Genomic DNA, 27532 nt, shown 5'->3' with positions numbered 1-27532 from the left:
ACAAGACTGCAGAGAATGGAGGAAGGCTGCAAGTCTTTCTAGTAGCCCTGTGCAAAGGCTTACCATTTTTCTCTCTTTTGCTTCACCTGAAGCAGCAAAACGGCTGTGGATAAGCCCTGCTTCATTCCTAGGCCTCCTTCTAATCTAATCACTTCCTCTCAGGACTGTCAAGGATCCTCTGGAATTCAGAGGAGGCTGCTTTTCAGATGGTATGGAAGAACAGCAGGCCCCCATGCCATACTGTACTTCTGCAATAAAATTCCCTTTAAAAAAATAATCATTGTGGAATTTAGCATACAACTTTCTTTGGATTGCAGCAGGAAGAGAAAGAAGTTCAGGAAATGGAAACAAATAGGGATATTTAAGAGGCTGGAAAGAGCAAAAGTTAAAAGCATGCTAATGTTGATGAATCCACAAAAATAATTTAAGCATGACTGAAAGCCTTCGTGCAGTTGAAATCGATCAAGGGCAGGTTCCAGACTACCGATAAAAAACCCTCTTCTTTATGCAATGATGTAGCAATGAGTAAGTGATGGGTCAAATTGAATCCTAAATGATGAGGGACAGGATACACCAAGGACAAAGAAGGCTAGCCACTATAATCATGACCCACTTCTGAGCTTTCAGATGCACATGGCTAACCCCTATTATCATCATTCATACCTTCACCCTGTGGTGTACATAGGATAATACACGGCCTAGGATTTGTTACTGTGGGATGTTCTTTCCCAGCACGGTTACTACTATCACCACCCATGCAGTAAGATATAGAAGGAAGCACCCATCTACTCAAAGTCCACCAACATTTCCCATTGCCAAATGAGATATCTAAATCCTATGTTGTTTTTTTAAAAAAACAAGTCACTATCTTCCAAATAAGATTTGTCTGCACTACCGGTTTTATCCTATGGAGCTTGGCCTCTGTAGGTTAACTAGCTTACCCAGCCCTTCTGCCCCATACAATAAAATAGTGCCTCACTATTTGAAGTCACATGCAAAAACCCTACTTCAGTGATGGAGAGCCTGTGAGCCTGCAGATGTTGTTGGATTCCAACCCCCACCATCCCTGGCCATTAGTCATGCTGGCTGGGGCTGATGGGAGTTGTCATCCAGCAACATCTGGAAGGCCACAGCTTCCCCACACTTGTCCTACCCGATATATACCAGTGAAGAATGCAGTGTCTGCATTTCAGAAAAAAACATCATTAATCAGACCACACACCCCAACAAAAAAGGTTAGGAGAAAACCATTCCAAGAGTATGGAAACATAATACTTCAAATATCTTTGTTACAGAAAGACCATGATTGTATCTTTCACAAGTCAGCAGTAGGAAGGGCTAAACATGAAGCTGCCAGGGGCTTGGTGCATCTCTCCTCTCCCTGGATAGAAACAAAGAGAGGGCATGGCCCAGTACTGGGTTCATCTGTACCCAGGCTTTCTGTGAGTTTGCTTTCCCCCCCCCCTGCACTTGGAAAGGGGGATCCATATTTGTCAGCACACACACCCCAACAGTAAACAGATTTAAGAATCTGAGCATTGAGGTCTAAGTGGCCTTTTTATTAAATCAGACATCTTACTCTTGACTGGCAGCACTCTGCAGGTAGAGAAGTCTTTCTCTGCATCTCTGCTGTATGATTAGTCTGATACACACAGGTATCACTACATTTTGGTGCTGTTTACACAATTTCTTTCATGCAGCACTACCAGATCATAAAAAAAAGGTAAAGGTGTCCCCGCGCTTGTAGTGCGAGTAGTTTCTGACTCTTAGGGTGACATCTTGCAACGTTTACTAGGCGTATATATGGGGTGGGATTGCCAGTTCCTTCCCTGGCCTTTCTTTATCCCCCAGCGTATGCCGGGTACTCATTTTACCAACCATGGATGGATGGAAGGCTGAGTGGCTGAGTGGACCTCAACCCCTTTTACCGGAGATTCAACTTCCTCCTTCCGTTGGAATCGAACTCCGGCCGTGAGCAGAGCTTTGGCTGCGTTACCGCCGCCTACCACTCTGCGGTGCCACGGAGGATCTTACCAGATCATAGCATACCCAATTAGAATGTTTCCTTTCTAAGGATCTTGCCTGAGATGTTTTTTAAAAAATTCTTAAATAGTAACAAAAAGGATGCAGAATGTAGGTTTGGGGAGTGCTGGTCATTCCAGTCTTGGACTAGACCACGCAGTTAGTACCCAGGGAGAACAGAGCAAGATATGCACAAGCTTGGAGCTCTGCTTTCAGCGCCCTGGTGTCTTCCAGATGTTGTTGGGCAGCAACTCCCATCATCCCTGGCCATTGGCTATGCTGCCTGGAAAGAGTGCTGATGGGAGGTGCAGTCTACAACATCTGGAGGGCACTAGGTTTGTGAAGGCTGTGGTCGCTTATTCCTCTGTAGGACCAGAGAGACAGATCCATACAAGCAGGACCCCAAAAATCCAATCCAGGGCTAAAGACATTTTTTTACTGCAAATGCATGCAGGAAGAGGACTGCTTATGCAGGTAACCAAAAGTGCCAACCAGGAGGAAATCCCCACTGAAAGGGTAGGGGATTCAAAGTCCAGCTCCACACCAGCATTTCCTAAATAAACGTGTTGGTTATGCTCAGTGAAAATAGAAACCATTTTTTATTTGATTATTTTTAGTCAGAGCTTTTTCCACAGTTGCCTTTACGGAATCTAAGAACTGCTTCACAAGATAACACCCACTCCTTTCCATTCCTACAAAATGAACCCAGACTTGTAAAAAAACCAAAAAACTATAGCAGCAATTTGTAATTTGTCATATAACCCATCTAGAAATCAAAATCCAGTCACTCTGGAAACCATAGCCTCAAATCCTGCATGCACACTCTAGCAGGCATCATGAGAGCATCATGAAGCACCTGGGCAAGGAAATACACCCAGATGTGCAGCAACATGGGCAATGTACACAAATCTGTCCTTCTGCATCAAGCTGTGTGTCTTTCTCTTCCCCTGCCACCCCACACACTAACACATCACAATTTCAAGCTTTTATATATATATATATATATATATATATTATATATATTAAAAAATGAGGTAAGACATCTTGCCAAGAAAGGACATGCTGGAACGTCCTCCCTACCCACCCCCAGGTTCCATTCCAACTGCAATGTCAACCATTATTGCTCTGTCTTTGGATGGATTCTGATTGGCTGCTCGGTAGTTGCTCTGTCTTTGGATGGATGCTGATTGGCTGCTGGGTGGGCAGAGTACTTTATTGCCATTACTGGTGGCCAGTGGGGTTGCCAGCTTCTGTTCTTTGTCATTTCAGGATGCAACCCACAGAGGCCTAACTCTAGCAAGAGGGAGAGGTGGTGATGGGGCTATGCAGGTAAGGAAGGCTGCCAGGAGTGGAATGTACAGCCACAGAGACTGGGAAACTGAAGACAAATGGGGATGTGGGTGTGGAGGAGCTCTTCCCCCTTTCCCTCAGCGTTCCCGAAGGGCTGGCAGCCTCAGCAGCACACGATGTCGCCAGCACCTGGGACTCAAACTGAAGCAGCTGTCCCATGAAGCTGAAGTTGGGAGAGATGATGCTCCGGCGTTGCTTGACGAACTCAAAGGCTTCCTCAAGCTTCACTCGCTTCTTCATAATCAGGTAAGCCAAACAGATGGTAGCCGATCGGGAGATGCCAGCTTGGCAGTGCACAAGGACACGGCCATGGCAGGCCTTCACGGAGTCTGGGGAGAGCAGAGTAGAGGGGTAAGCAGACATGGCGAGTAACACCAAGCCCAGGTGCAACCCTCATACAGCCAGGACTATGTGGCAGGCAGGGATGGACAAATCCATCCCGAGCTACCCCATGCCCACATTTTAAAGTACGTCCCACCTCCTTCCCATGTGGATTTTTGTGTAAATATGGAAATAATAATGGTTATAGCTGCGAAATTGAATTAGAGTGTTCAACAGAATTAGATTTTAAAGGATAATTCTGGGGAAATCTTTTTCAAACACAATCACCCACAAAACACCACCATAGACAAATACAAGATGAATGGAGCACTTCCTCTCTCTTTTAAAGCTGCTTGCAGCAGCTTCAAGGAGTGGTACCTCTGCCGTGATGGGCAAAAAACATTTTAAAACATGAAACAGGAAGTGACTATGTAAAAGGGGCCATTCCATGTACCAAAAAGATGGCTGTCCCCATGTTGTACTGATGGGGCAGCCATTTTTTGTACGTACAATGGCTCTATGCACAATTACATAGGAAACCTATGCAGTCACTTCCCAAACCCTTTTTAAAAAACATTTTTACCCAGTGCAGCAGAGATGCCAAGGTTTGGAGCTGCTCCAAGGAGCTTTACAGTGTTAAAACAAGAGAAAACAGAGATCAAGCCCTTAGTTTGATCCAGCCTTCAGAAAGGTTAGGAGATCTGCAGACTAAACCACAGATTGGGTCAACAACATGAAGGGGAGGGGGGAACTCGTAGCAAATTCCACCCTGGACCAAAATTCTCTTGACATCCCTAGTGGTACATACAGTAGGGCTCCGCTTTACAGCGCTTCGCTAATGCGGCGGCTTTCAATTAGGGAAAGTCCCCGCATTAAGGCGCTTGTTCTGCTTTTACGGTGGTTTTTTCCCGTCGCATGCCATTTTGACGTCATTTTCGTGCGATGCGCACCATTAACATCAGTGCGTTCCACTTTACAGCTGGGGTCCGGAACGGAACCCGCTGTATGAGCGGGGCCCTACTGTACCACAATTCTGCAACCATACAGAAAAGGTGCACAATGTGGATTTGCTGCAGAATTCATCTTCATGAGAATATCAGTTTACAGGATTGTGGTGGGGTTGTGGTTTCTTTTAAAAAAATAACATAGCTTTAATCTTTAGGTAGCAAAGATATACTTGAAAAAGCATGAGCAATAATTGGTGACATTTCTGAAGCCAAGCAAAAGGCTGAATAAGATTTAGCAGTGGCTAGGGATGGGGCTGCAGCTCCTTGAGCAGAAAGACAGTAAGTTGTATATAATAAGAGATCATGCAAATAAGTTAAATTTGCATGAACCAATTTGTAACATTTTCTGCAGACTCACACAAGTCTCAGAATTCAACTTTTGCTGTCAGAGTGCCTGAGAATCTGTTTGTTTAATGTGGTTTATGCAGCTCTGATTATAGCTGGACAAACACTCTGCAGCAAACATTTATATTACAGGAGCTGCATCCACAAAATGCCGCTGCTAGAGTAGCAAGTAAGAGTGGGGGAAGAGGGGGGAATTTAGAGGTGTGTGTGCAGGTAGAGAGGAAGGAGGAGGGTTACCTTCTCCACCTCCAATTTCAAGCCAAGCCAGAGAAGAACTTTCAGGGCATAATGCTCACCTCGTATTTGAGTTAATCACTGTGATCCACCCAAATCTGTGTTTCCAAACCAGGAAATACAAATTTCAACTGCATCCCTAATAATTTTATTTATTTATTTATCTATTTGATTTATTATCTCGCCCTTCCTCCCAGTAGGAGCCCTTATCACGAACAAAGGGTTTGTTTTTGTGCCAAGGCAGAACTGTGTCCAAACCAACTTCTATCATCCCTGACTACTACTTTTTTTTTTAAGTGTTGGGGGGTGGCATTTGGCCCAGAGGGAAAGGTTGACTTCAGCAGCTTCTTGGCAGGCATCAGAGAACAAGAGGCCTCCTGGTTCCTCCGATGCCCTAAAAAAATATATCAGTACAGCGATTGGGCCTAGCAGCTTGCCCCCGTAAGTCAATAAAAGAATCATGACCTTAGACTGAGCCTGCAGAACTTGACAGGTGTTTGGCAACACCCCCAAACAGGGAGCAAAGCCAGGAGGCTTATTGAGCCCCCAAGCAGAACATGAAATGTGGCCTGAGGTCACCTCAGATTTTCCTCTAGTAGCTACAGACTTGAACATTTGCTCCACAATTCAGAGCTAGGTTCAAAAAGCTTTGATTCTGAAGCCTGTGTCCAATAACCTGTGCACCACCCACCGTGCTTCACCATCTAGCAACCATGATTTACCCCAAAAAGGTACGGACATACCTATGTATTCAATCGCTTCCATGAACCAGGAGCTGATGTCCGTTTTGTGGTTGTCTTCCACGGGAATGCATTTGTATTGAAAATGTCCTTCAAAGTGGTTTGGGCAGTCCGATGAAACATTCAATAAGGCTGTGATTCCCAATGTGTCCAGCATCTCTCTCCGACCAGCGTGATGCGCGCTGCCAAGGAACAAGAACGGAAGAATTTCCACTGGGCCACCCTGTTCCCAGGAAGGACAAGCAAGCAAAAAATGAAAGAAAGGAGGAATTATTTTATTTTTATTTATGTATTTATTATTTAATTTATATCCCGCCCTTCCTCCCAGCAGGAGCCCAGGGCGGCAAACAGAAACACTAAAAATGCTTTAAAACATCATAAAAAGACCTTAAAATACATTAAAACAAAACAATGTTAAAAACTTTTTAAAAAAGCTTTAAAAACATCTTTAAAAAAAAGGGGTTAAAAACATAATATTAAAGAAAACATATTAAAAGCAATTCTAACACAGACACAGACTGGGATAGGTCTCAACTTAAAAGGCTTGTTGAAAGAGGGTTATGACACAGCAAAGGAAAAAGGGACCTGCTAGGACCAATAGGGTAACTACTGTGATTACTGTCCCCATTTCTTCCTGTAGTAAAGGTGTGCATTACCACAACCATTTTCAGACTACTAGGGCTGGATATATGTGGAATGCCTTTCACTGGGAGGTCTGCTTCTCTAACCCGATTTGTTTCTTTCCAGAGACAGGTAAAAAAAACCCAAACTTTTTAAAATTACACTCAGCCTTTCCGAACTCACCTCTTTAATTCCTGGATGCTGCTGCTCCAAAAAAGGAGTGCATGCGTGTGTGTGCATGTGCGCTCATGCATTAGTTTTAGCTATCTATGATTTTTTAAAGTTTTTCCCCACTTTGAAAAAGCAGCATATAGATATCATAAATTTGGGAAACTGTTGTGATGGGGAAGGGAAGTAGCAAATCCTTTGTGTGCATTGTTCAAAGGCAGGGTTGTGTATAAAAAAAAGAACAAAAATTCTGCAACAAAGCAACCCAAATACTGAGCCACAGAAAGCTGGACTCTACAGCCTGCCTAAGTGCATAATGCAGATTAAACCAATTTGCCTACTTTTCAGTTCCTCCTGGTAGCCTGAGGGAAAGGCACAGAGCCACGTGGGACACCCCAAGCCTTGCAGCTGGTCTCTCTGCTAAGCCCTGGTCCATCTTCTAAGATTATATTAAACAGACAAGCACTACCCACCCTTCCTAGTTTTACCCCCAATCGCATGGACTAGGAACTTATGGTTTTTACTTTTTAAAAGGAGAGGAAGTGAGATTCTCAGAATGGTGTATTCTACAACTGTTACCAAATGCTGTGCGTTTCCCGCATTTCTGCAAAATTGCTGCATCCTGTAACACGTGCAGCCCGTGACTGCACCTAAACTCAAAAGACAGATTGCCAATGCTCATGGGATTAATGAGCTTCACAGACATCTGCTGAGTATCCAAAACCAAGTTACAGTATGGATTGCCAACAGTGACAAGTAGGCAACTGCCCACCTTCACTGTTCCCTACCGATTCTCAATACACCACAGTTTGGACATTCACAATAATGCCACATTTTAAGCTTTCTGATGTTACTGTGGGACCCCAACTTTTCCTCTGAAACCTTTGGAGGGTGGGTATGGTTTAAAATCATATTGGTCTGGCTGGTCGGTGACCGAAATGAATATTGATTGATTGAATTATATTGGCCATATCATGTGTTATACTCTGTAGGCTTAAAATGACAGTGCAAAAGTGGGTGCCACAGGAATATCGCTCTGAATTGCATTAAGAGATGCAAATGTTAGTTTAGTTTGCTGAGTAATGATGAACACGCAACGGCTAATCAGGTCTTGGGCATATGGCTCTCTGAGAAGATACGTCACTATGCTATCACTTGCTCACAGCAAGAGAAGTTTCTACGCAACCTTGGTATCTGTTCCTGGCAGAATGATGTGTATGCCTCGAACAAAGTTAAGTGAAGTTAGAGCTATTTAGTATGTTTTTGCCAAGATATATCTCCATTTTATACTTTTTTACATTCCTCTTCATTGAAAATCTTAATCTAATAAAATTTTGATCTTTTTGAACCTTGCAACTACACTTGCAGATTCTTTGTTTCCGTGAAACGTGAATCCTACAAGGCTTGGGAATTTCTCCTCCCTAGGTAGCCAACCTGGTGCCCTCCAGTTGTCATGGGCTACAGCTTCCATCTTCCCTGGCCACTGGCTATGCTGGCTGGGGCTGGTGGAAGGTGTAGTCCACAACACAGCAAATGTATTTGGAGGAAGCGGATTAACTGGATCCATTTCAATCAGGCTTCAGGCCTGGACATGGGACTGAAACGGCCTCGGTCGCCTTGGTGGATGATATGAGGAGGGCGTTGGATAGGGGCGAATGCACCTTCCTTGTCCTCCTGGATCTCTCAGCGGCTTTTGATACCGTTGACCACGGTATTGTGATGTTCCTATATTAATGTATATATGGTAAGTGTTGTTGTTTTAGAAGATACATGGTAAGTGGAGTGAAAGAGGGGGAGTGACTGGGCAGTAGAATGCGAGATGATAGGCTGAGTGTTTAAAATGGCTGAATGTATAAAAGGAAGAGTGAGAGTGGAATCTGGGGGGGGAGAAGAGAAAGAGTGGATTGCTTGGTGGGGTTTAGAGAGTTGTTTACCAGGAGGGAGGTGGAGTTCAGATTAGTATTGAGTAAAACCATATGCTTATGTGCCTTAAGAAGAAATCTTGTTAATCTTGTTAGCTTTGTTATCTGTAATAAATACTTAATTTGGTTTACCAAAGGCCTGATCCTTGGCTGGGGTTTCACAGACCAGAAGGGAGGGTAAGGTAATGACCAAGGCTGAAGGGGAACTGTAACAAATGGTGGCAGCGGTGAAGAGAATAACAATACCAGTATTCAGAGTCTCTGGGAATACTAGTATTGGGACATTACTGGTGGTTGCCTAGCAGGGGGATCTGTTGAGATCTGTGCTAGAGCGGGGAGGTAAACCAGAAGAGAGTGCGGTCCGGACTGGTGGAGTCCCTGGTGGTGCCTAGAGACAGGCAGTAACCACGCGCAGGTAGGAACCTGACAGGGAGAGCCAGGGAAGGACGCCTCACAGGTATCCTTCTGGACCACCTGAAGAGGTTAAGCATAGGGGGCACTGTATTGCAGTGGTTCCGTTCCTTCCTCTCTGATAGGTACCAGAGAGTGGCACTGGGGGATGAGGTTTCGGATCCTTGGCCTCTCACTTGTGGGGTGCTACAGGGCTCCATCCTCTCCCCGATGCTGTTCAACATCTATATAAAGCCGCTGAAGATTTGGGCTGCAGTGTCTCCAGTATGCTGATGACACGCAGCTCTATCTCTCATTCAAACCTTCACCGAGGTTGGCTGTAGAAACCCTATCCAAGTGCCTGGCGTCGGTGAGTGGCTGGATGGGAAGGAATAAGCTGAAGCTGAACCCTGACAAAACCGAGGTACTGTTTGTGGGATGTTGACCTGGTGCTCAATGGGGTACAATTGCCCCTGAAAGACCAGGTCCACAACCTGAGGGTCATTCTTGACTCCCAGCTGTCCATGGAGGCTCAGGTCTCAGCTGTGAGCCGGGAGGCGCTGTATCGACTCCATCTGATATGGAGGCTGCGCCCCTACCTTCCCAACCATCTGCTCCCATCTGTGGTACATGCCCTGGTCTCCTCTCACCTAGACTACTGTAATGTGCTCTACATTGGGTTACCCTTGAAAACAGTCTGGAAGCTGCAACTGGTACAGAATGCGGCGGCTTCCCTGATTAAAGGCAGCTGCCGGCGAGATCACATCACTCCAGTGCTGAAGAAGTTGCACTGGTTACCGGTTGTTTTCCAGGCCCAATTCAAGGTGTTGGTTCTGACCTTTAAGATCCTATATGGTTTCAGCCCAGTCTATCTGAAGAAGCGCCTCCAACATCATCAGAGATGCCGCTCAACAAGATCAGCCTCAAAAGGCCTTCTCTCTGTCCCACCAGTTAAAACAGCTAGACTGGTGAGAACTAGGGAGAGGGCTTTTTCAATTGTGGCCCCCACTTTGTGGAATTCCCTCCCAAATGATCTCCGCCATGCCCCCTCTATGATGAGCTTCCGCCGGGCCTTGAAGACCTAGCTCTTCGGACAGGCTTTTGGGGTGGGTTAGGTTTTATTACATTGGTTGAGATTTTTAATGTTTTAATGGATTTGTATGTTTTTATTTTGTACGTCGCCCAGAGTGGCTGGACAGCCAGCCAGATGGGCGACTAATAAATTTAATAAATAAATAATAATAAATAAATAACATCTGGATTGCAACCAGGTACGCTATCACCGCTCCACTGCTAGGCAAAGCAAGTTCACCAAGTTCAAACATACACACAAAAACCATTGACTCTTGAATTACGTGTGTCACTATCAGCATGCTGATAACACCCAACACATAATAACGGGTTGTATCTAACATTAGTCATGCTGAAGAGTTAGAAATTAATGAACCCGACTAACCTAGACCCATTAATTTTAGCCATCTTTGCAAAATGGTTGACATCTTCATCCAACAAGGGAACCCTGTACACAGAAACAGGCTTCTGCACATTTTCCTTCCTGGATTGAGAGCCACATGCTCAAATCCAACCCAGATGCACATGTGCATCACTATGTACATCTGAATACCACACTAGTGTATTATTTCACAAAAAAGGGGGGGGGGGAGGAGAACTATAGTCACATACTACATGTACTCAGGTCCTGATTTTGCCCTTCCCATCGGCATCTGGTTGGCCACTGTGAGAGCAGGATGGACTAGGCTGGCCATTGGCCTCTTCCAGCAGGCTCTTATGTTCACATGCTACCCCTTCACTTCCAAGGTTAGCCAGGCCATCACCCACTTCTAAAATCCTCCTTGGGAGAACAGGTTATCTAGGGCCTGATGCTCAGAAATCCTGTTTTTTAAACAACCACCTGTTCTTTTTGTGACAGAGCAAACAGGTTGCTCTGATTCCCAGAGATAATACATTAACCCACTAGACTGAATTCATATTGCCAAATTATCAAAGTGTTTAGCTTTTGACAAGAGTGAGAGATTTAAAAGGGGATAAGCACTGAAAGGCCAACCTGATCATGTTGCGGTGTGCCACAGGAGCTGCAGCTATGCTCGAGATACTCTGCAGTGGCTAGAGTTGATGCAATAGTAGGAGACTTTGTCTTTGCACAGAATTCCGGATATTCCGAGTGAAATCTTTCATAGCCACCTGAAAGATAAAGACATTGCCACGTATTATAGAGCCACTGTTGTGTAGCAGTTTCAATGTCGGACTAGAACCTGGAAGACCAGGGTTCAAATCCCGATCTCTCAGCCTAACCTACCACACAGGGTTGTTGCAAGGATGAAATGAGGATGGGTTGTATGCCACCCTGGAGGAAAGGTGGGATATAAGCGTAACACAAATGAACTCTTTAAAATTGTGCTAATGAAAGATAAGCCTGACACATGTAGCCGCAGATGTATAAGTGTGTATATGGGAGCAGGGGGGTGGGAATCTCTGCAAGTACTGTTGATACTCCCCCCCTGCCTTAGCCATTACCATTTATCATCGTCTCCTCAATTTGGTGTTTCTTTTCTGAAAAGAATAAAAAATGTCCAGCAAAAGACAATCTATTCTCAACATACTTGTTCTTGACGTCAAAGTGAACGTTGGATAAATCCATTGGAACATAATTTTGGTTGTACAATGAAAGCACAGGCCTTATAGCTTTGGGGGGCGGAAGGGTTTTGCTAATTTGCCCCAAGAGAAAGTCAACTTACTGGACAGAAGGGGGGGGGGCTGAGGTAAAAGCAAGATAATCCATAAATTAACATACCAATTTTCAGAACTACAGATTTTAAAAATATCTCCATGGCAGTCAACACAGATCTGGGTCAAATAAGTAAGCCTATAATTTCCTCACTGCTGGAGAATATAAAGCTACCCTATAGGTAACAAGCTCATCTACACTGGCTAGCAACCATCTAATTTTGAAATTGCCCGACTGACCTCCTAGAAAATTCTGAAATGAGTAAAATTCACCTATCCCTAGGTGAACTATATAAACGGCAAAATATATTGTGCACAATGTTTTTTATATGGCCTGACCCACAAACACAAAGATGGTCATTTATTGGCCTATTAAAAAAAATACTCAGATATTCTGTAGGAATAGTCCGAAATCCAAGCTGAGTAAATGCATGTCTAACATTAAAAAAGTCGTTATTCCCCACAGATAAAAAGCCCTTTTAAAGTTTGATTTTAATTTTAATGTACCACACTGAGGACTTGGAATTCTTCATATTTTAAATTAAACTAAACAAATAAATAAATAAATTTTCAAACTCCATGTTGGCATCTTCAAGTAAAAATTACATCATGGATCTTGCACCTTCCTGGTTATTGGCTGTGGTTTTGGCTGAACAAAATGAGCTCTTAGCTCACCTGCTGAGATTTTTATCTTTACAAATGCAACTTTGGGAGTTGTAGAGGTTTTTTAAGCTGTTGGCCCACAATGCTGAGGGACCAAAGGGAAAGGCGAGGAGGGAGGTGGCAGCACTAGCAGGCAAGAGAATGGGAACGCAAACAGATGGTATGACAAACATCCTGCAAAAATGTGCAAGATTCTACTTCAGGAGCAGAGACCCTTTTTGGCTCCACAGACCAGATCCCTGTCTGGATCTGCCTCGCAAAACAAATTTGACAGGTGGGCAGGGCCACCCACCTGTCAATCCAAAGCATCATTATGACATGGCTAGTAGACGGGGTGCCCAGCTAGGAAAAACCCTTGCACTCTACAATTGAGGACCACTTGAGGGTAGCATGGGGAAACTTGGAAAAGACTTTAAGACAGCCCCCAGCCTCCTGTTTGAGCACTTTTGCACAGGGTTTAACCTCTGCTCAGCTGATGAGTGGGGATTAAATCCTGCTGCCTTGACTGCGGGATCTTGTTCGTGCAGCCAAAGCAGAATTAAACCCTATCCTCCCACCCACCAGCTGATGTCAGCTGGTGGGCGCAGTGAAAATGGTCTCATGGGCCAAACTGGACCCCTTGGAGGGGCATGAGTGGCCCGGAAGCCAGAAGTTGCCCACCTCTTGTTCTACTTGGACAGCTGCATTTCTAACTCCAAATCAGAGAAGGTTTACCTCCTTAGGGGCCCATAGGACCATGCAGCAATTATCCACAAGGGGCAGGGCGGAGAAGGCTCATGAAGCCAAGCAGGAGGTGGAGGGGTGGCAAAGCAGGAATCCAGGGCTGGCACCCGTCGGGGGGAGGGACACATTACTAATACACAGCCCCACCCCCCCAATGCTCACCCCCAACCAGGAAAGGCCACAGCCCTGCTTGCAGAGACCATGTGGCCTGCCACATGTTTTTTCTGCTGCCACCAATTTGCCAACCCCAGCATGGCCCATCACCGAGTCCCCAGAGACACTTTGGTGGAGGGATGCTCCCTGGTAATATAACCAAAAACAGGGGAACTGTAACTGATACAACAAGCTACAGGAAATAACCATGGGGGGGAAATGGATTTACCAGCTTAAATGAATTAAAGTTTAATTAAAATATATATAATAGACTGCCTTCAAGTCGATCCCGACTTATGGCAACCCTATGAATAGGATTTTCATGGTAAGCAGTATTCAGAGGAGGTTTACCACTCTCATAAAGTTTAATTACATCATTAAAATTAATGTTTTATTTTTGTATAGTGTGGTATGATTTTTATGTCATGCGAATCAGGGAAATATGTAGCAATATCTATCAAAGCCTTTCCTCAGATTACAAAAAAGAAACTTAAATATCAATTGTAATATTATGATGAAGTATACAAATGTCCCAATGGATTTTACACATGCTTATCTGTACGTAAAGAGGAAAAAATATGTTAATTACCGACCGAAGCGTAATGCATTTAATAGTACTTTGAACATGCTCAGGCGGTCTTCTTTCGCATGTTTGAGGGCTTTAAAAGCCATTTTCAGGGGATGGGGACAGAGACTCCAATGAAATACAGCCCCTTCATTGCTGCCCCAGCCTTTCCCAGGAGGTCCACTTGTCTTCTCCTGTTGCCTCCATTTATAGCCAGATAAAGACATGTCATCCTGGCCTTCGGGGGCTAGATTTTTATGGGTAGATTTTTTTTCCTGGTTGCTGTTTTTACATGTTTTGTTTTAAACTGATCGAGTTTTTATGTATTTGTTCATAGGTTTTTTTAAAAAAAATTATTCTGGAAACTGCTTTGAGGAGCTTTGCTGTTAAAAAGCGGTACACAGACTGCACACACTGTTATCTATCCAAATCCAGGGATTGGGCTCGTAGGAGTTGTAGTTCAAAAAAGTAACTTTTCCAAGCTCTGGATTCACGTGGTGGTGATGAAATGCCTTGTGCTACCATTTTACTACAGTAAATGTGTTATGACTAGTTAATATACATTTGCCATTTATGAAGGAGTCGGAATCGGAGTCGGAACATTTCTGCTGACTCCAACTCCACCCAAAATTGCTCCCGACTCCGATTCCACAACTCTGACTGCACAGCCCTGCTCCTAACAACTCTCAGCACCCTTCACAAACTACAGTTCCCAGGATTCTTTGGAGGAAGCCACAGCTGTAAAGAAAGTGGTACTGCTTTAAGTGTATGGTGCGGATGGGGCCTTAGTCTCAGTGAACCTACTGGGACAAGTCAAGTCACAACTCCTCTAAGGGAGCAATCAAACTGCCGGGCAGCCAGCAAAGGGGGGGGGCGGTGGGGAAGGAGGCAGCATAAAGCTCCGCTGGATCCTCCAGCCTGGCTGAACGCTGGTTCTGTTGGGAGCCGTGTGCATGAGCCAGCCAGAAAGCACCGGCTCCAGCAAACAGGCCTCCCAGGCAGTAAGCACTCTCCGTAGGCCTGAATGGGAAATAAAATAAATTGTGGCGGAGTTTGAAGGGGGATCGGGACCTGGGGGAGGGGTCTCAACACGAGAAGGATCTCACACAAGTCCTCCCCGCAAATGCCTTCGGAACGCCCCATTTTCAGGGCCTTCCGCCAGCTTCCATCAGGCCTCCATCCAGCAGGCTGGCCATTCCTGTGGGAGCCATATCTCTGCTGCGGTGGAGGGGTGCTGCCGGCAGAGCCAGGAGCCTTCCCGCACAACCAGGGTTCCACAGCATCCAACTCACCCCAGCCCGGAGAAGGGTAAGTTGGATTGCCCCCTAAATCCCACTTAAAACAGTGGGAGAAATCACAACAGAACTTAGCTAGGCTGGCGCCTTCAATTAAGCAACAAACAAAGACATTTCTCAGCTAGGAAATATATGTATTAATTCCTTAGTGCCTACAAAAACAAACAGTTTAGTTGCCAGCCTTGCGCACAACAGAATAAATATTTTGAATTCCTAGATGCCAACATCAAACTTTAGTTCACCTTGAAGTATCTGTACAATAGAGCCATTGAAAACATAGTAGTCTATTTTTCAAAGTATAATAAATTTTCTAACAGCCTCCCCCAGGGTTTCTGGGGCCAGCATTCATAGTGAATAGTGCCGTTGATAAATCTTTTACTAGAAGCAAAATGCATTGACCTGAATAAGGAAAACTTATTCAGTCAAATATTCAAGAGAATCTATCTACTCCATTTACCCCTCAATTAAAAACCAAGTCCTTGAATTTATGCAGATATAAACAGGGTTGTGTGTATTGCTACACACTTAAAGATCAAATTCTGCATCCAGAAAAGCTGAATTCTGTGCCCTGCATATATTATACGTACTGGGCAAATGTGCATTAAAAGTTCGGATTTTGCTAGTCCCAGCCCAGGCAGACCACATACCAAACCACTCAGCCTTATTCAGGCACCACTCTGCTTCCAGGATTTCAGATTGGGTGGCAACCCCAAAGACCTTTTTTTAAAGCCTTGCTTGATTACTAGCAAAAGTATTAATTAAGGCTGTAACTGTTTCATCAATTAAGACTGGTAACAGGGACCAGACGGTTCGAACATATAAAACCGATTCTGGCCCGCTTGCATTGGCTGCTTGTATGTTTCTGAGCCCGATTCAAGGTGCTGCTTTTAACCTATAAAGCCTTACACAGCTTGGGACCACAATACCTGATGGAACGCTTCTCCCAACACGAACCCACCCATACACTACACTCAGTATCAAAGGTCCTCCTCCGGGTGCCTACTCTGAGGGAAGCTCAGATGGCAACAAGGGAGAGGGCCTTCTCAGTGGGGGCCTCCAAATTGTGGAATGATCTCTTTGACGAGGTGCACCTGGTGCCAACACTGTTATCTTTTTGGCCCCAGGTCAGGACTTTCCTCTTCTCCCAGGCATTTTTTTAACAGCATTTTAAACAGCATTTGAATAGCATGTGTTTTAACTTGCCTATGGGTTTTAATTTGGTATGGTTTAAATTTGTATACTTGTTTTTAATGTTTTTAATTGTTGTAAACCACCCACAGAGCTTCGGCTATGAGGCGGTATATAAATGCAATAAATAAATAAATAATAGCTCAAACAACAAAAATTAAATTTTGATTGGGTAGAAAGATATCCCTGATTGACCAGGCAGCAGATATTTAAATTTTTGTTATTTAAAATATAAGTGCTTGGTTTCTTATGGCAGAAAATATATGTTCAGTTCACTTTGATTAATTTCTTTTAGCCATAAAAAGCATAAATGTTTAGAACAAAGTATGAACAGTAAAAAAATCACCATATCAAAATAACATATGCTCACACTTGCCAATATTAATATACAAATATACATATTTAGACAGAATAAAGCACCCCAAAACCAAAGAGACCAGCTCTCCACATCAGAAGCACTACATCAACATTCCACAACCTGACATTTCCAAATATTTTCAGACTACAACCCCCATTAGCCTCAGCCAGTAAGGCCACTGGAGTACCAGGTTGCGGAAGGCTGCATCAATCCATAGCACCAATTAAACCACCTATTCCAATGAGATTCAATATGCTTTAATTTCCTAGTCACACCAATCAATGGAACCTACAGAAGTGTAATTCCATACGTGTCTAGTCAGAAGCAAGCCCCACTGAGTTTAGTGGAGCTTACTCTTGAGGTAAGATAAAATCCATGCCTGGTGATGTTTATCTAAATTCTTATGGCCCATTTAATTGTCTGCTAGACAGAGGGCATACTTGGTTTAAACTTTATACCACTGAGAAGCATACATATATGCATGTGCACCACACAGTGAGGAGGGAGGCCTCCATGTGGTGTTGCTTAATGGAAATTAGTCTGGAAAATTTGGAACTTTTCAAATCCCTCCCCATTTGATCTGTCGTTATTACCACCCAAACATTTTCATTAGACGTGCATAGGATTGTTGTAAGCTTTTCCATTATTTTTCATTCATTTGTCACATTTTCATAATTTCCCATCAATCACAGGCACATGGTACACTCAGTAAGATTCGGTTTCATACTGAGTCAAAAGACAGGAATTCAGTGGGGTGGTAAACTAACAGCCCACTTTGGTTGACTCATGGGTTAAGTGACAAATCTATCACCTTTAGGTCATTGATCCTTAAACAGTGATCCAATCCTTAAAAAGTGATTGGATCACCTCTGATTAACACAGTGGTCAGCTGACTGATCAAACAGTGCCTATTACTTGACAGTAGTCAAAGTGTCAAATAACCCAAGGAGTCCTCATATCTGAAGAATCAGGCTGCCTACTCAGCACAAGTTCCTTTCAAAATTGACTTTTGTTTTTTAATAGTTGTCACTGTATAATATGACTTTATTTCTCTTTCTTAATTTTGGAACTCTGATCTCTATGTACAGATGTGAAAGTTGGACAGTGAAAAAAGCAGGTAAGAGAAAAATCAACTCATTTGAAATGTGGTGTTGGAGGAGAGCTTTGCAGATACCATGGAGTGCGAAAAAGACAAATAATTGGGTGTTAGAACAAATTAAACCAGAACTATCACTAGAAGCTAAAATGATGAAACTGAGGTTATCATACTTTGGACACATAACGAGAAGACATGATTCACTAGAAAAGACAATAATGCTGGGAAAAACAGAAGGAAGTAGAAAAAGAGGAAGGCCAAACAAGAGATGGATTGATTGCATAAAGGAAGCCACAGACCTGAACTTACAAGATCTGGACAGGGTGGTTCTTGACAGATGCTATTGTAGGTCGTTGATTCATGGGGCCGCCATAAGTCATGATCGACTTGAAGGCACATAACAACAACAACAACAGGTGACCGTAATTTTCAAGGATAAAAGCCAAAGGCAAACTCTTCAGTAAATCATTTGTATTTATAGACAGTTTCCCTAACACTGCTAAAAATTATAACAATTAATCACTTTTTTTTAGAAGGTAGTTCATTTCACCATAACAACCTGTTTGTTTTTGTAATTAGCATCAATACTAATACTAACTATTGATGATTTAAATCAGGGGTCACCAACATGAAACCCATGAGCACAATGACACCCTTAAGGTCTTCCTGTGGCCCCCATGAAGCCAGCCCCCTCCCCCTGATTAGGAGCTGCTGAGGGTGGCTACCTTTTTCTCCTCTGAAAAGTACATGGAGCTGAAAGAGGAAGTTAGAGTGGTGTTCTTTCCCACTTCCTATTTCACTTCTAAATTCTACTAGATATGACATTTACCAAGAACAGTTGGAATGGCAAGGACAGAAAATGGGTGTGCACATGCTTGCGCTCTGATCTAAAGAGGGGCTGATCTAAGGGAAAGTAGTGACCAGAGGGGGTAGCACCGATGGACCTCACTCAAAAATCCAAATGTGTCCATTGGCCAAAGAAAGGTTGGTGATCCCAATTTAAATGTTAAAGGATTGCTTGTTAAAGATTTAGTCAAATATTGTTTAAAAATTTTAAACTTTAATAGAGTAACTGTAAAGAATTTCAAAAACATTTGAGCAAATATTTTTGAGCAGTCAAATGTCCAGCCCCTGGACCACCAAGAGGCAACCAGAATGATCATGGGCATGGGGCAACTCCTATGACGAAAGGTTGCAGCATTTTAGTTTAGAGAAAAGGCGAAGCAAAGGCGACATGATAGAAGTGTATAAAATTATGCATGGCACAAAAAAAGTGGATAGAGAAAAGTTTTTCTCCCTCGCTTCTAACACTAGAACTTGTGGACCTTCAACGAAGCTGAATGCTGGAAGATTCAGGACAGACAAAAGAAAGTACGTCATGAAGTGCATAGTTAAACTATGGAATTCGCTCCTACAAGAGGCAGTGATGGCCACCAACTTGCGAGGCTTTAAAAAAGGGTTAGACAAATTCACGGAGGATAAGGCTATCAATGGGTACTAGCCAGGAAGGCAGTGCTCTGCCACCATAGTCAGATGCAGGATGCTTCTGAAAACTAGTTGCCGGAAGCCACAGGAAGGGAGCGTGCTCTTGCACTCTGGTTCTGCTTTTGTGGACTTCCCAAGAGCATCTGGATGGCCACTATGAGAACAGGATGCTGGACTAGATGAGTCACTGGCCTGATCCAGCAGGCTATTCTTATGTTCATAGCCTCCAGTATACACTCAAGTGTTCCCCAACACAACAATGAAAACTACGAGAGAAAAATGACGAACCTCGAAAAGAGTTCGTTTGGTTTTACCGTTTCCACCATATACTACAGCAGCGAGCCCACTGTTCAGTTTTAAATGCTAACATGTAAGACTGAAAATTGGCTTGCCTCTTCAGCAGTGAAAACTGATGCAGGGAAAACTCTAAAAGAAATCACTAGTAATTTGGACATACTGCATCACATAGCTTTATATACTGACTTGCTTTGCAACCACAGAGGATAATAATTGCACCAGTTATGTTATAAATTTTAAAGATAGGTTTTTAATCGGAAACTTTTCAAACACCCCTGAGGGAACAGAAAGGAAGAAAACATTGCTGCTTGTTCTTTGCAGACCAGGGATGAGGAACCTTTGGCCCTCCAGATGTTGCTCAACTACAACTCCCATCAGCCCCAGAAAGCATGGTCAATGGCCAGGGATGATGGGAATTGTAGTTCAGCAACATCTGGAGAGCCAAAAGTTCCTCACACCTGTTGCAGACTATCAAGCTTCAAGACAACATTTCCAAGCCACTTGCTTGATGTCTTTATTTTTGACTAGCGCTAGCCTATCTCTGTCTCTCTCTCAAAAAAGGAATGGCTCAGAAGTACATCACAATATTCCAAACACAGAGAGCTCAGCGGCGCAGCACACAGCTTCCTTGGCAACACCTTTGACCAAAACCTTGTAGAGCCCCTGCCAGTCAAAAGGCAACAATACTGGGGTGAATGGACTACTGGACCCAACTAAGCAGAAAGTAGGCATACGCAACCAGAGGCCAAATCAGCCCCCCAACATAGCTCCTCCTCCAAGGCCTTCACTATTAATGCATCTCAGTCACAAAAGCATTCTGCAAGCAGCAGAGGTCCACAAGGCGTGACAGACAACTGGGCAGGAGCAGCTGAAATGCACCAAGGGGAGACCTGTGCCAGGGCCCTCTGTCTCTCGCTGGGGGGAGAGGAGGTAAAAAACATTCCCAGACTCTCCACAGCCCTTGCTGAATTCAAAATATGGTCCCCATTAAAGGTTGGGCGCTGACCAGGATTATAAAGGCAGCGTCATATGTTTGCAAAATTTAAAAACCCTCTTCTAGCCGGCATTCAGTAAACACCTGGTGGCACCAAAAGTCATTTTTCTTAAGAAATCAGTACAAGACTCCTTCCAGAGGGCACACACGCATCACACACACACACACACCTGGGCATGGCACGAAGGGCATGGATGGCCTTTAGGGTGGCTTTCTTCTTTTTTGTTATTATTCATTTCACCTTGAGGATACATTCCTAAGCCTCACCAAAGGAGAAGCCATTCCCGGGACAATAAAGAGCTCCCACCCTCTTCCTGTTACACCCACCCAAGGCCTTTGTAGTTCAAAAGGTCACCGGCAACCTTCTCTCTCGCTCTCTCTCACACACCCTCACTCCCCCCCAGCTGGTAGGTCAGATGAGCAGGAAACAACCTCCCCATACAATCCACCCCGCTGCTTCCCAAAGGCCACATCAGGATGGCCCATCCGACAGACTTCCCCGGCTCCCTGGCTGGGACGGAAGTGAAGAAGGCTGCTCTAAAGAGACAGGGAAGAGGGGCAGCAGCAAGTACCTCTCTCCTTTTTTTGCGTATTCCCAAAGCAATTTCACACATAACCAGAGGATCAGGGAGGGGGGAAATGAGGGTGGCGCCCCTCCCACCGGACAGAACAGTTCACGGCTACTAAAGATGGCCCGGGAAGAGCATACGAAGAGTGCACGGAGCTGGATGCGCTGTAGAAGGAAGCTGGTTTCTGCCGAAAAAAATCTCTTCATACTCCCACATTCTGACGGGGGTCGCCGCCCAGTTTGGCGAGGGGCTGGAGAACCACAATGAACCACAACTCCAACAACGTCTCCAGAGAGTGTTGTTGGGGTGCAAGCCAGGTCGGGAACTATGCTCTTTCACACCTCACGTTTGGAAAGGGATCGGGGGGGGGGGGAGAAATGCAACACATGCTCAGAGGCACTTTGGTTTTAATGCTCCACGAGCAGATAATTACAGGCATTAGAGAGAAGCTCCAGGGTCAAGCCCCAGGAGCCATAAACGGAATGAGATTTCAGGGATTTATACGCTCTTCACTCGGTTGGAGGGTTTCGCCCAACTCTCCAACTGGCGGCAGGGATGAAGTAGAAGCAACCTCCTTCCCACCTCCACCGAGCGGCCGGCTCACCTTTCAGCAGGCAGATGTCGGTGTGCTCCGTGTCCCTGCGCAGCGCCCGCACCACCAGCGACACGGTGCTGTCCTCTCGCAGAGACTCGGCCCGCAGGCTCCGCTCGTCGTACACGACGACGGCCGAGTAGAGACCCGAGCGGAGGCGGGAGCGTACCTCGTCCTCGGCCGGCAAGATCTGCTCCAGGCTGACGGAGCCTTTGGCCCGCCGGCGGACGATGGTGTTGCAGCGCACGTTGAGCGCGCCGCGGATGTAGCCGGCGCTGTGAGCTAGGAAGGGCCTGCAGTCCAGGAGGAGGCACTTTCCTCCCGCGTGGCCGGTGGGAGCAGTGGAGGCCGAGCCGCCCTGGTTGTAGCCGCCGCCGCTGTTACAGTCGCCCCGGTACATGAGGCGCTGGAGCACGCTGCAGTCCATTTCTCGGAGCTCCACCATGGCCGCCGCCGCCGCCACGCAGGTTGCCTTCTCCTGCCCCGGTAACGGCCACGGCCTTAGTACATTCCGCTTACGCGCAACACCGGCGGCTCCAGCACAGGGATTAATAATGGAACTGCTACTGCCGGTGGTAGTGCTACCCGGGCGCCCTCCGCAGTGCGTAGGAGGATCCCTTTTACTATCTCGCCCCGCCCTCCCGTCTCGGCTTTCCCTCGCCCCGCCGTCGGGCCCCATTGAATACTTGCTTTCTCTCGCTGATAATGGAACGCAACGAAGCCCGCCGCCGACGTCACAATGAGAGAAATGTAAACGATGCCCCGACGCTTGTGCTCGCGTTCATTCATGAAAAAGAAAGAAAGGGAGAGCTTGTGCGCCTTCTTTGTCGTAGCAGGCTCTGCGACTGCCAGCAACCCCGGGCTTTGTGAAAGGGGATGGGGAACACCCGGCATTGAACTGGCGGCTTCCGGCTTTTCTCTGTCATCCGGTACCACCCGCCAAGGACGTTTCTGCTGCTGCTGTCGCCGCCTCGGCACCTATTCTGCGTGCTGTTACAATACAGGTTTGCCTTATTCTTTGTAAGGAAGGAAGACCAGTTAATAAGGGTCGCTGCGCACATGACCTGACGGATTTGTGACCGAGTGTACACGACAGGAAACTACAGCTATTTCTGGTTTTCTTATGAGTGTGTCTGTAGGATGCAAGCTTTTCTCAACATGCTTGTCTCCTTTTATAAATTATATCCTAGACTTAAAAATAAAATCTTTGGTGTAGACTGAAATTGTGATTTTTGAACAGCCCCCCCCCCCCAAAAAGCCTGAAGAGTGTACCACGCAGCCCGATGACCCTTTTAAAAGAGGGGAAAATCCGCTTCCAGTGGAAGCAAATGGGAATGAGAGAAGGAACAATTAACCCTTCCATCTGTCAAATACGTTCCCCGCTGACATCAGACATGAGTCGTCAATATCGACTTTTCGATGCATATAAAATACGCCCTTCCCCGCAACATTCCTGGGTTAGAGTGCCATCCTAACTCCACTTACCTGAGAGTAAGTCCCACTGAATTCAATGGGACTTACTTCTAAGTAGACATAGTTGGAATTGCAGCCTTTAGCAACTTTTTGTTTATTAGTCACTGTGTTCTAGTTTTAAACTATTTATAATATCTGACCGATTGTTTATATTGTTGGTCTTGTATCTTATTATATACTCCTTTGAAATACCTATTAAATGCTGTAAATAAAGTAGTAGTAGTTGTTGTTTTAAAACTACTGCATGGGAGAAAGCTTCTGGGAGCAAAATGGAATGGGGAATTGAAAAGGTAATCAGCTCAGTTACCCGAACTGTTCTTTTCTTTTAAAAGGGTTGTCAGCCTCCCCTTACATACATTTGTATCCAAAATGCACTTTAGGCCTCTAGAGTTTAAGGCAACAAGTGAAAGTATGGGTGCTGCAAACTGGGCACCCCCTGGCCCTCCCATCAAAGATCATTGCAACTTTGAAGATCCATTTTGGGACAATGAACCAGCTTTTGTTTGACGCTTTTTTGATGTTAACATCTTCGTCTTCCATGACTGGATTTATTCCTTTCAAGGCCTTCTGTTGTGGTTTTTGTCCTTGTGTTTTATAAAATGTCAATGACTTTTTTTTAAAAAAAAAAATTGCAATATGTTGACATTTAATAAAATAATGCGCAATGATGTCATGGCGTCTTTTCAGCATGGAATAATTCAGCATATTTTTCAGGGACAGCAAATGAGAAGCTCAACATCAACTCCCTTGGAGGCTCAGTGAGGGAGCGGGCTACCCAGGCAGCATGGCATCACAGCCCCTTCTCACGGCTCCTGTACCGCAAACCTAACACAATATAGGCCACTTCAGCCTCGGACGACTGTTGGCGAGGTAGAGAAGATCACAGACACTGGCCCCAGTAGGGTTTCTTGTTTTGTTTTGTTTTGTTGCCCAACAACTTCAGATAGGAGCAGTTTATGTGAGCAGGGAGAACTTGGAAAAGTCCAGCAACGATAGCGTATGAAGCATATTAACTCAGAAATGCTCTTTGCCAAAGTGTGCATGGCGATTGCAGTCGTACAATGCAATCCTCTGCAGCAGAGGCTAGAGACTCTGCTAGTTTATTCAAAACTAAGTCACCACTACATGGGGGGGGGGTGTTTGTCCCAAGAAGTGTCCACAGGGTTGCAGCCTTAAAGGGTCATAACTGTTCTTAATGCTGGTTCTTTAGTAGATTGAGAGATCCCAGCATAAAAAATACTTAGTTAAGGCGCTAGAGATAAGCTTAGCTGGAAAGGTGATGCAGGAGGACAAAAGGACACTCAACCACACAGCAACAGCAGCAGACAAATGAAAGCTGCTTAATGGGGGTTTATAATCTTCCAGGGACCTTGCCCATCACACACACCTTTATGTGCCCCCCCATCCCATTTATGGAGCACACACCCCGCCCCATCTTCATACTGAAAGGTCCCTGTATGGACATGCAGCTCCGTAGACAAGCACAAGTTTACAAAGCAAACAGGTCCAGGTTCCCATTTTATTAGTCTCACAGGAGAATGGGCTGGCTAGACCCAATCGCCCACATCTCAGAGTATTGGAAAGGAGTAGTCAATGTGGTGACCTCCAGATATTGCTGGATGACAGCTCCCACCATCCCTGATCGTTGGCCATGATGCTGGCTGGAGTTCATGGGGGTCCAACTACAGTTCGAAGGCACCATGTTGGCTACCCCAGTCAGAGTGACTAGTACATGCACAGTCCAATTGGACTCATTCACCTAATCATTTATTTCATTCATGCCCCATGACCTTTAATTTTGCCAGTCCCCATTAAGCCATACCGCCCCACCCCATCCTTTAGATTGCTCTCCAGTCTTTTTCCAGTATCAGCACCAATGGCACCTCCCTCTTGGAAGAGTAGGAACTTTGGGGGCAGAGGTTTCACCAGGGCTACAGCAGGGAAATGGGTGCCAATGCTTTCGTGCACGCACATCATGGTCCTAATCCGCCTCCCCCCCTGCTACTATTTAATCAAGAAAGAAAACACATAGTATACATTTTCTGTAGTGCTTTCTTTGGACCCAAGCTGAGATACAATAATTTGTTTAAAAAGTAACACCACAGAGGTCTTTAGGCTTTCACAACATGTCAGAACAGAGATCAGAAAAGATTTGAACCTGAGACTGTACTTCTGGCTTCAGACAAAAAGCTTACCGGATTAGATGTTTTTACCGTTGCATCATTTAATCAAGCTGTCATGTTTCCCAGGGCATTTTTTAATACCTGGATTTCACTTTCAAGACACACTCAACCCTAGGCTGGACTTCATTCATGAATGAGAGGACAGAATCACATGACCACATGAAGTCAATACAAACTGACCTTTTCAGTGATTTTGTCATCTTGAAAGGGCATGGCTTCCTGGCAGGCTTCCGACTTGGCATCTCTTTTTATAGACAATAATTATGGAAGGAAATTCACTAGAAAAGACAATAATGCTGGGAAAAACAGAAGGGAGTAGAAAAAGAGGAAGGTCAAACAAGAGATGGATTGATTCCATAAAGGAAGCCCCAGACCTGAACTTACAAGATCTGAACAGGGTGGTTCATGACAGATGCTGTTGGAGGTCACTGATTCATAGGGTTGCTATAAGGTAATCAACTTGGCATATAACAACAACAATGGATGGAAAGCAAATATGGGCACAATCAAAATACTTAGATCTCTCCCACTGAAATCAGTGTGAGACTTAAAAAGACCTTGGCTGGCCTATGCCCCATGTTGGGTTCAACAACCCAGCTACAAACAGACATTTCTCAGCTGTTTTGACTAGAAGCTGGAGGGTAGAGAAACCACCTGAAGCCAGTAACTGAGTGCCCCCAGACACATTAAATTTAGAGAGCTGCCTGGCTAGGTGAGCTTAAGCCGAAGGGCAAGAGTGAAAAGATTTGCCTTTGGCTCTTAGCCAATGGTACGGCATGTAGAGCAAGGATTGGGGTGGTGGAATATACCCCTTGATAAGCCATTTAGTAAATATTATGAGGCATGGACCGGCTGCCAGGGGATGGCACTTTCTATCAAGTGTCCCCCAGGGTCAGTGTAGGCAGGGTGGACAGAGGAGAGCGCGATCTGGTGGAAATTCAGCCTCAGGAGCATCCATCTTTTCCCTTAAGGGTAAGAACTTCCAGGAGCTGCAATATTTTTGTGGAGGCTTTTTTGGACATGGAGGAAAAGCTACCTTCTTTGTGCCAGGACTCTGGTAAGAGAGCGGTTTGGAGCATGTGGGTCTGCTTGTTCACCACAATGTGGTGAGAGGGAGACAGTGACTGTAGGCAGTGATGACAGGTGAAGGATGGTGACTGGGCTGAGTGAGAGAGCCCTTGATTAGTCAACCATACTTTGGCCAGTTCACTGTGTAAATGGTCTATTTTTGGATATTTTGTGATTTTGCTGTCTTATTTTGTTTTGATGACTAACTTAACATATTTTATTGTGCTTGTAGTGTATCTTTTGTTGTATTAATACGCTGTTCATTGCTATGGAGGCATCTGGTTTATAAATAAACTGTAATGTAATATTTCATTGCCAGGTTAAAATCAATTAAAACCTAAAATTGCTGCCTGATTGGCCTTTTTTTATTGTCCCATTTGCCAATCCTAACCAAAACCACAATATAAATTTCTTTATTTGGAGCATTGAATAAACACATAGGCCATGGAGACTGGTGGCTCCGTTTGAATAGCTCCTTGAAAGTTCAGACTACAACCTGGAGTGGATTCACTGCCCCGCAGTCTCTACTGCACATAGGTAAACAAACCTTCCAGAAATATCAGCTAGCACTTTGAAGAAAGGTGGCTATCTGACTGAGCCTTAGCATGATTAACCTCAGAGTGTGTGAGAATGTTTTCAGCACCTGTTCTACAACTTCTGTCGTGAGTTAATTTTTTTTTTTCCTGAGGGTGCAACTTTGACTCCACTGAGGCAATGAGAAAGTTTGTGTTGCTCTATAACAGTCACATATTAGGAAGTCGCGTGGATTGCAAAAGTCATGTTACTCTCTTGTACAGCATAAATAGTAATTACCTCGGAATTTGTACTGAAATTTCACAAAGCGAGGAGTTTCCTTTCAGCACCTAGTAATTATAGTGTGCGCCAAGCTCTCATCAGACTCTCAAGGAAAGTAAAGAAAGGTGTGTGTGGGAAGATGAACCTGTTGAAGTCCCAGTTTGAAGTCA

General features: G+C 44.8%; 1 protein-coding gene across 2 annotated transcripts; it reads right to left on the bottom strand.

The window, feature by feature from the left end:
- Positions 1–2602: 2602 nt before the first annotated feature.
- On the bottom strand, positions 2603–23050 carry DUSP4 (dual specificity phosphatase 4). 2 transcript variants are annotated; one of them, XM_061635311.1, is made up of 4 exons: positions 21856–23050; positions 11186–11322; positions 6023–6242; positions 2603–3701 (listed from the first exon to the last, which is right to left on the bottom strand). In XM_061635311.1, the coding sequence occupies exons 1-4, from the start codon at positions 22520–22522 to the stop codon at positions 3316–3318; spliced, it is 1410 nt and encodes a 469-aa protein (XP_061491295.1). In that variant the 5' UTR covers positions 22523–23050; the 3' UTR covers positions 2603–3315. The 2 variants fall into 2 exon arrangements, with proteins under 2 accessions (XP_061491295.1, XP_061491305.1); XM_061635321.1 differs by lacking the exon at positions 21856–23050 and adding an exon at positions 20853–20923.
- Positions 23051–27532: the final 4482 nt, after the last annotated feature.

Source organism: Rhineura floridana, chromosome 1 (assembly GCF_030035675.1).
Source record: "Rhineura floridana isolate rRhiFlo1 chromosome 1, rRhiFlo1.hap2, whole genome shotgun sequence".
Taxonomy (NCBI): domain Eukaryota; kingdom Metazoa; phylum Chordata; class Lepidosauria; order Squamata; family Rhineuridae; genus Rhineura; species Rhineura floridana.
This window is presented reverse-complemented; position numbering and strand designations above follow the sequence as displayed.

Excerpts from the sequence above, each read along its gene's own strand:
- DUSP4 (XM_061635311.1), bottom strand. The coding sequence starts at position 22,522 with ATGGGGCCCGACGGCGGGGCGAGGGAAAGCCGAGACGGGAGGGCGGGG. Across the intron at positions 11,323-21,855 it reads CGACATCTGCCTGCTGAAAG|GTGGCTATGAAAGATTTCAC; the intron begins GTGAGCCGGCCG and ends TTTATCTTTCAG. Across the intron at positions 6,243-11,185 it reads GCACACCGCAACATGATCAG|GGTGGCCCAGTGGAAATTCT; the intron begins GTTGGCCTTTCA and ends TCCTGGGAACAG.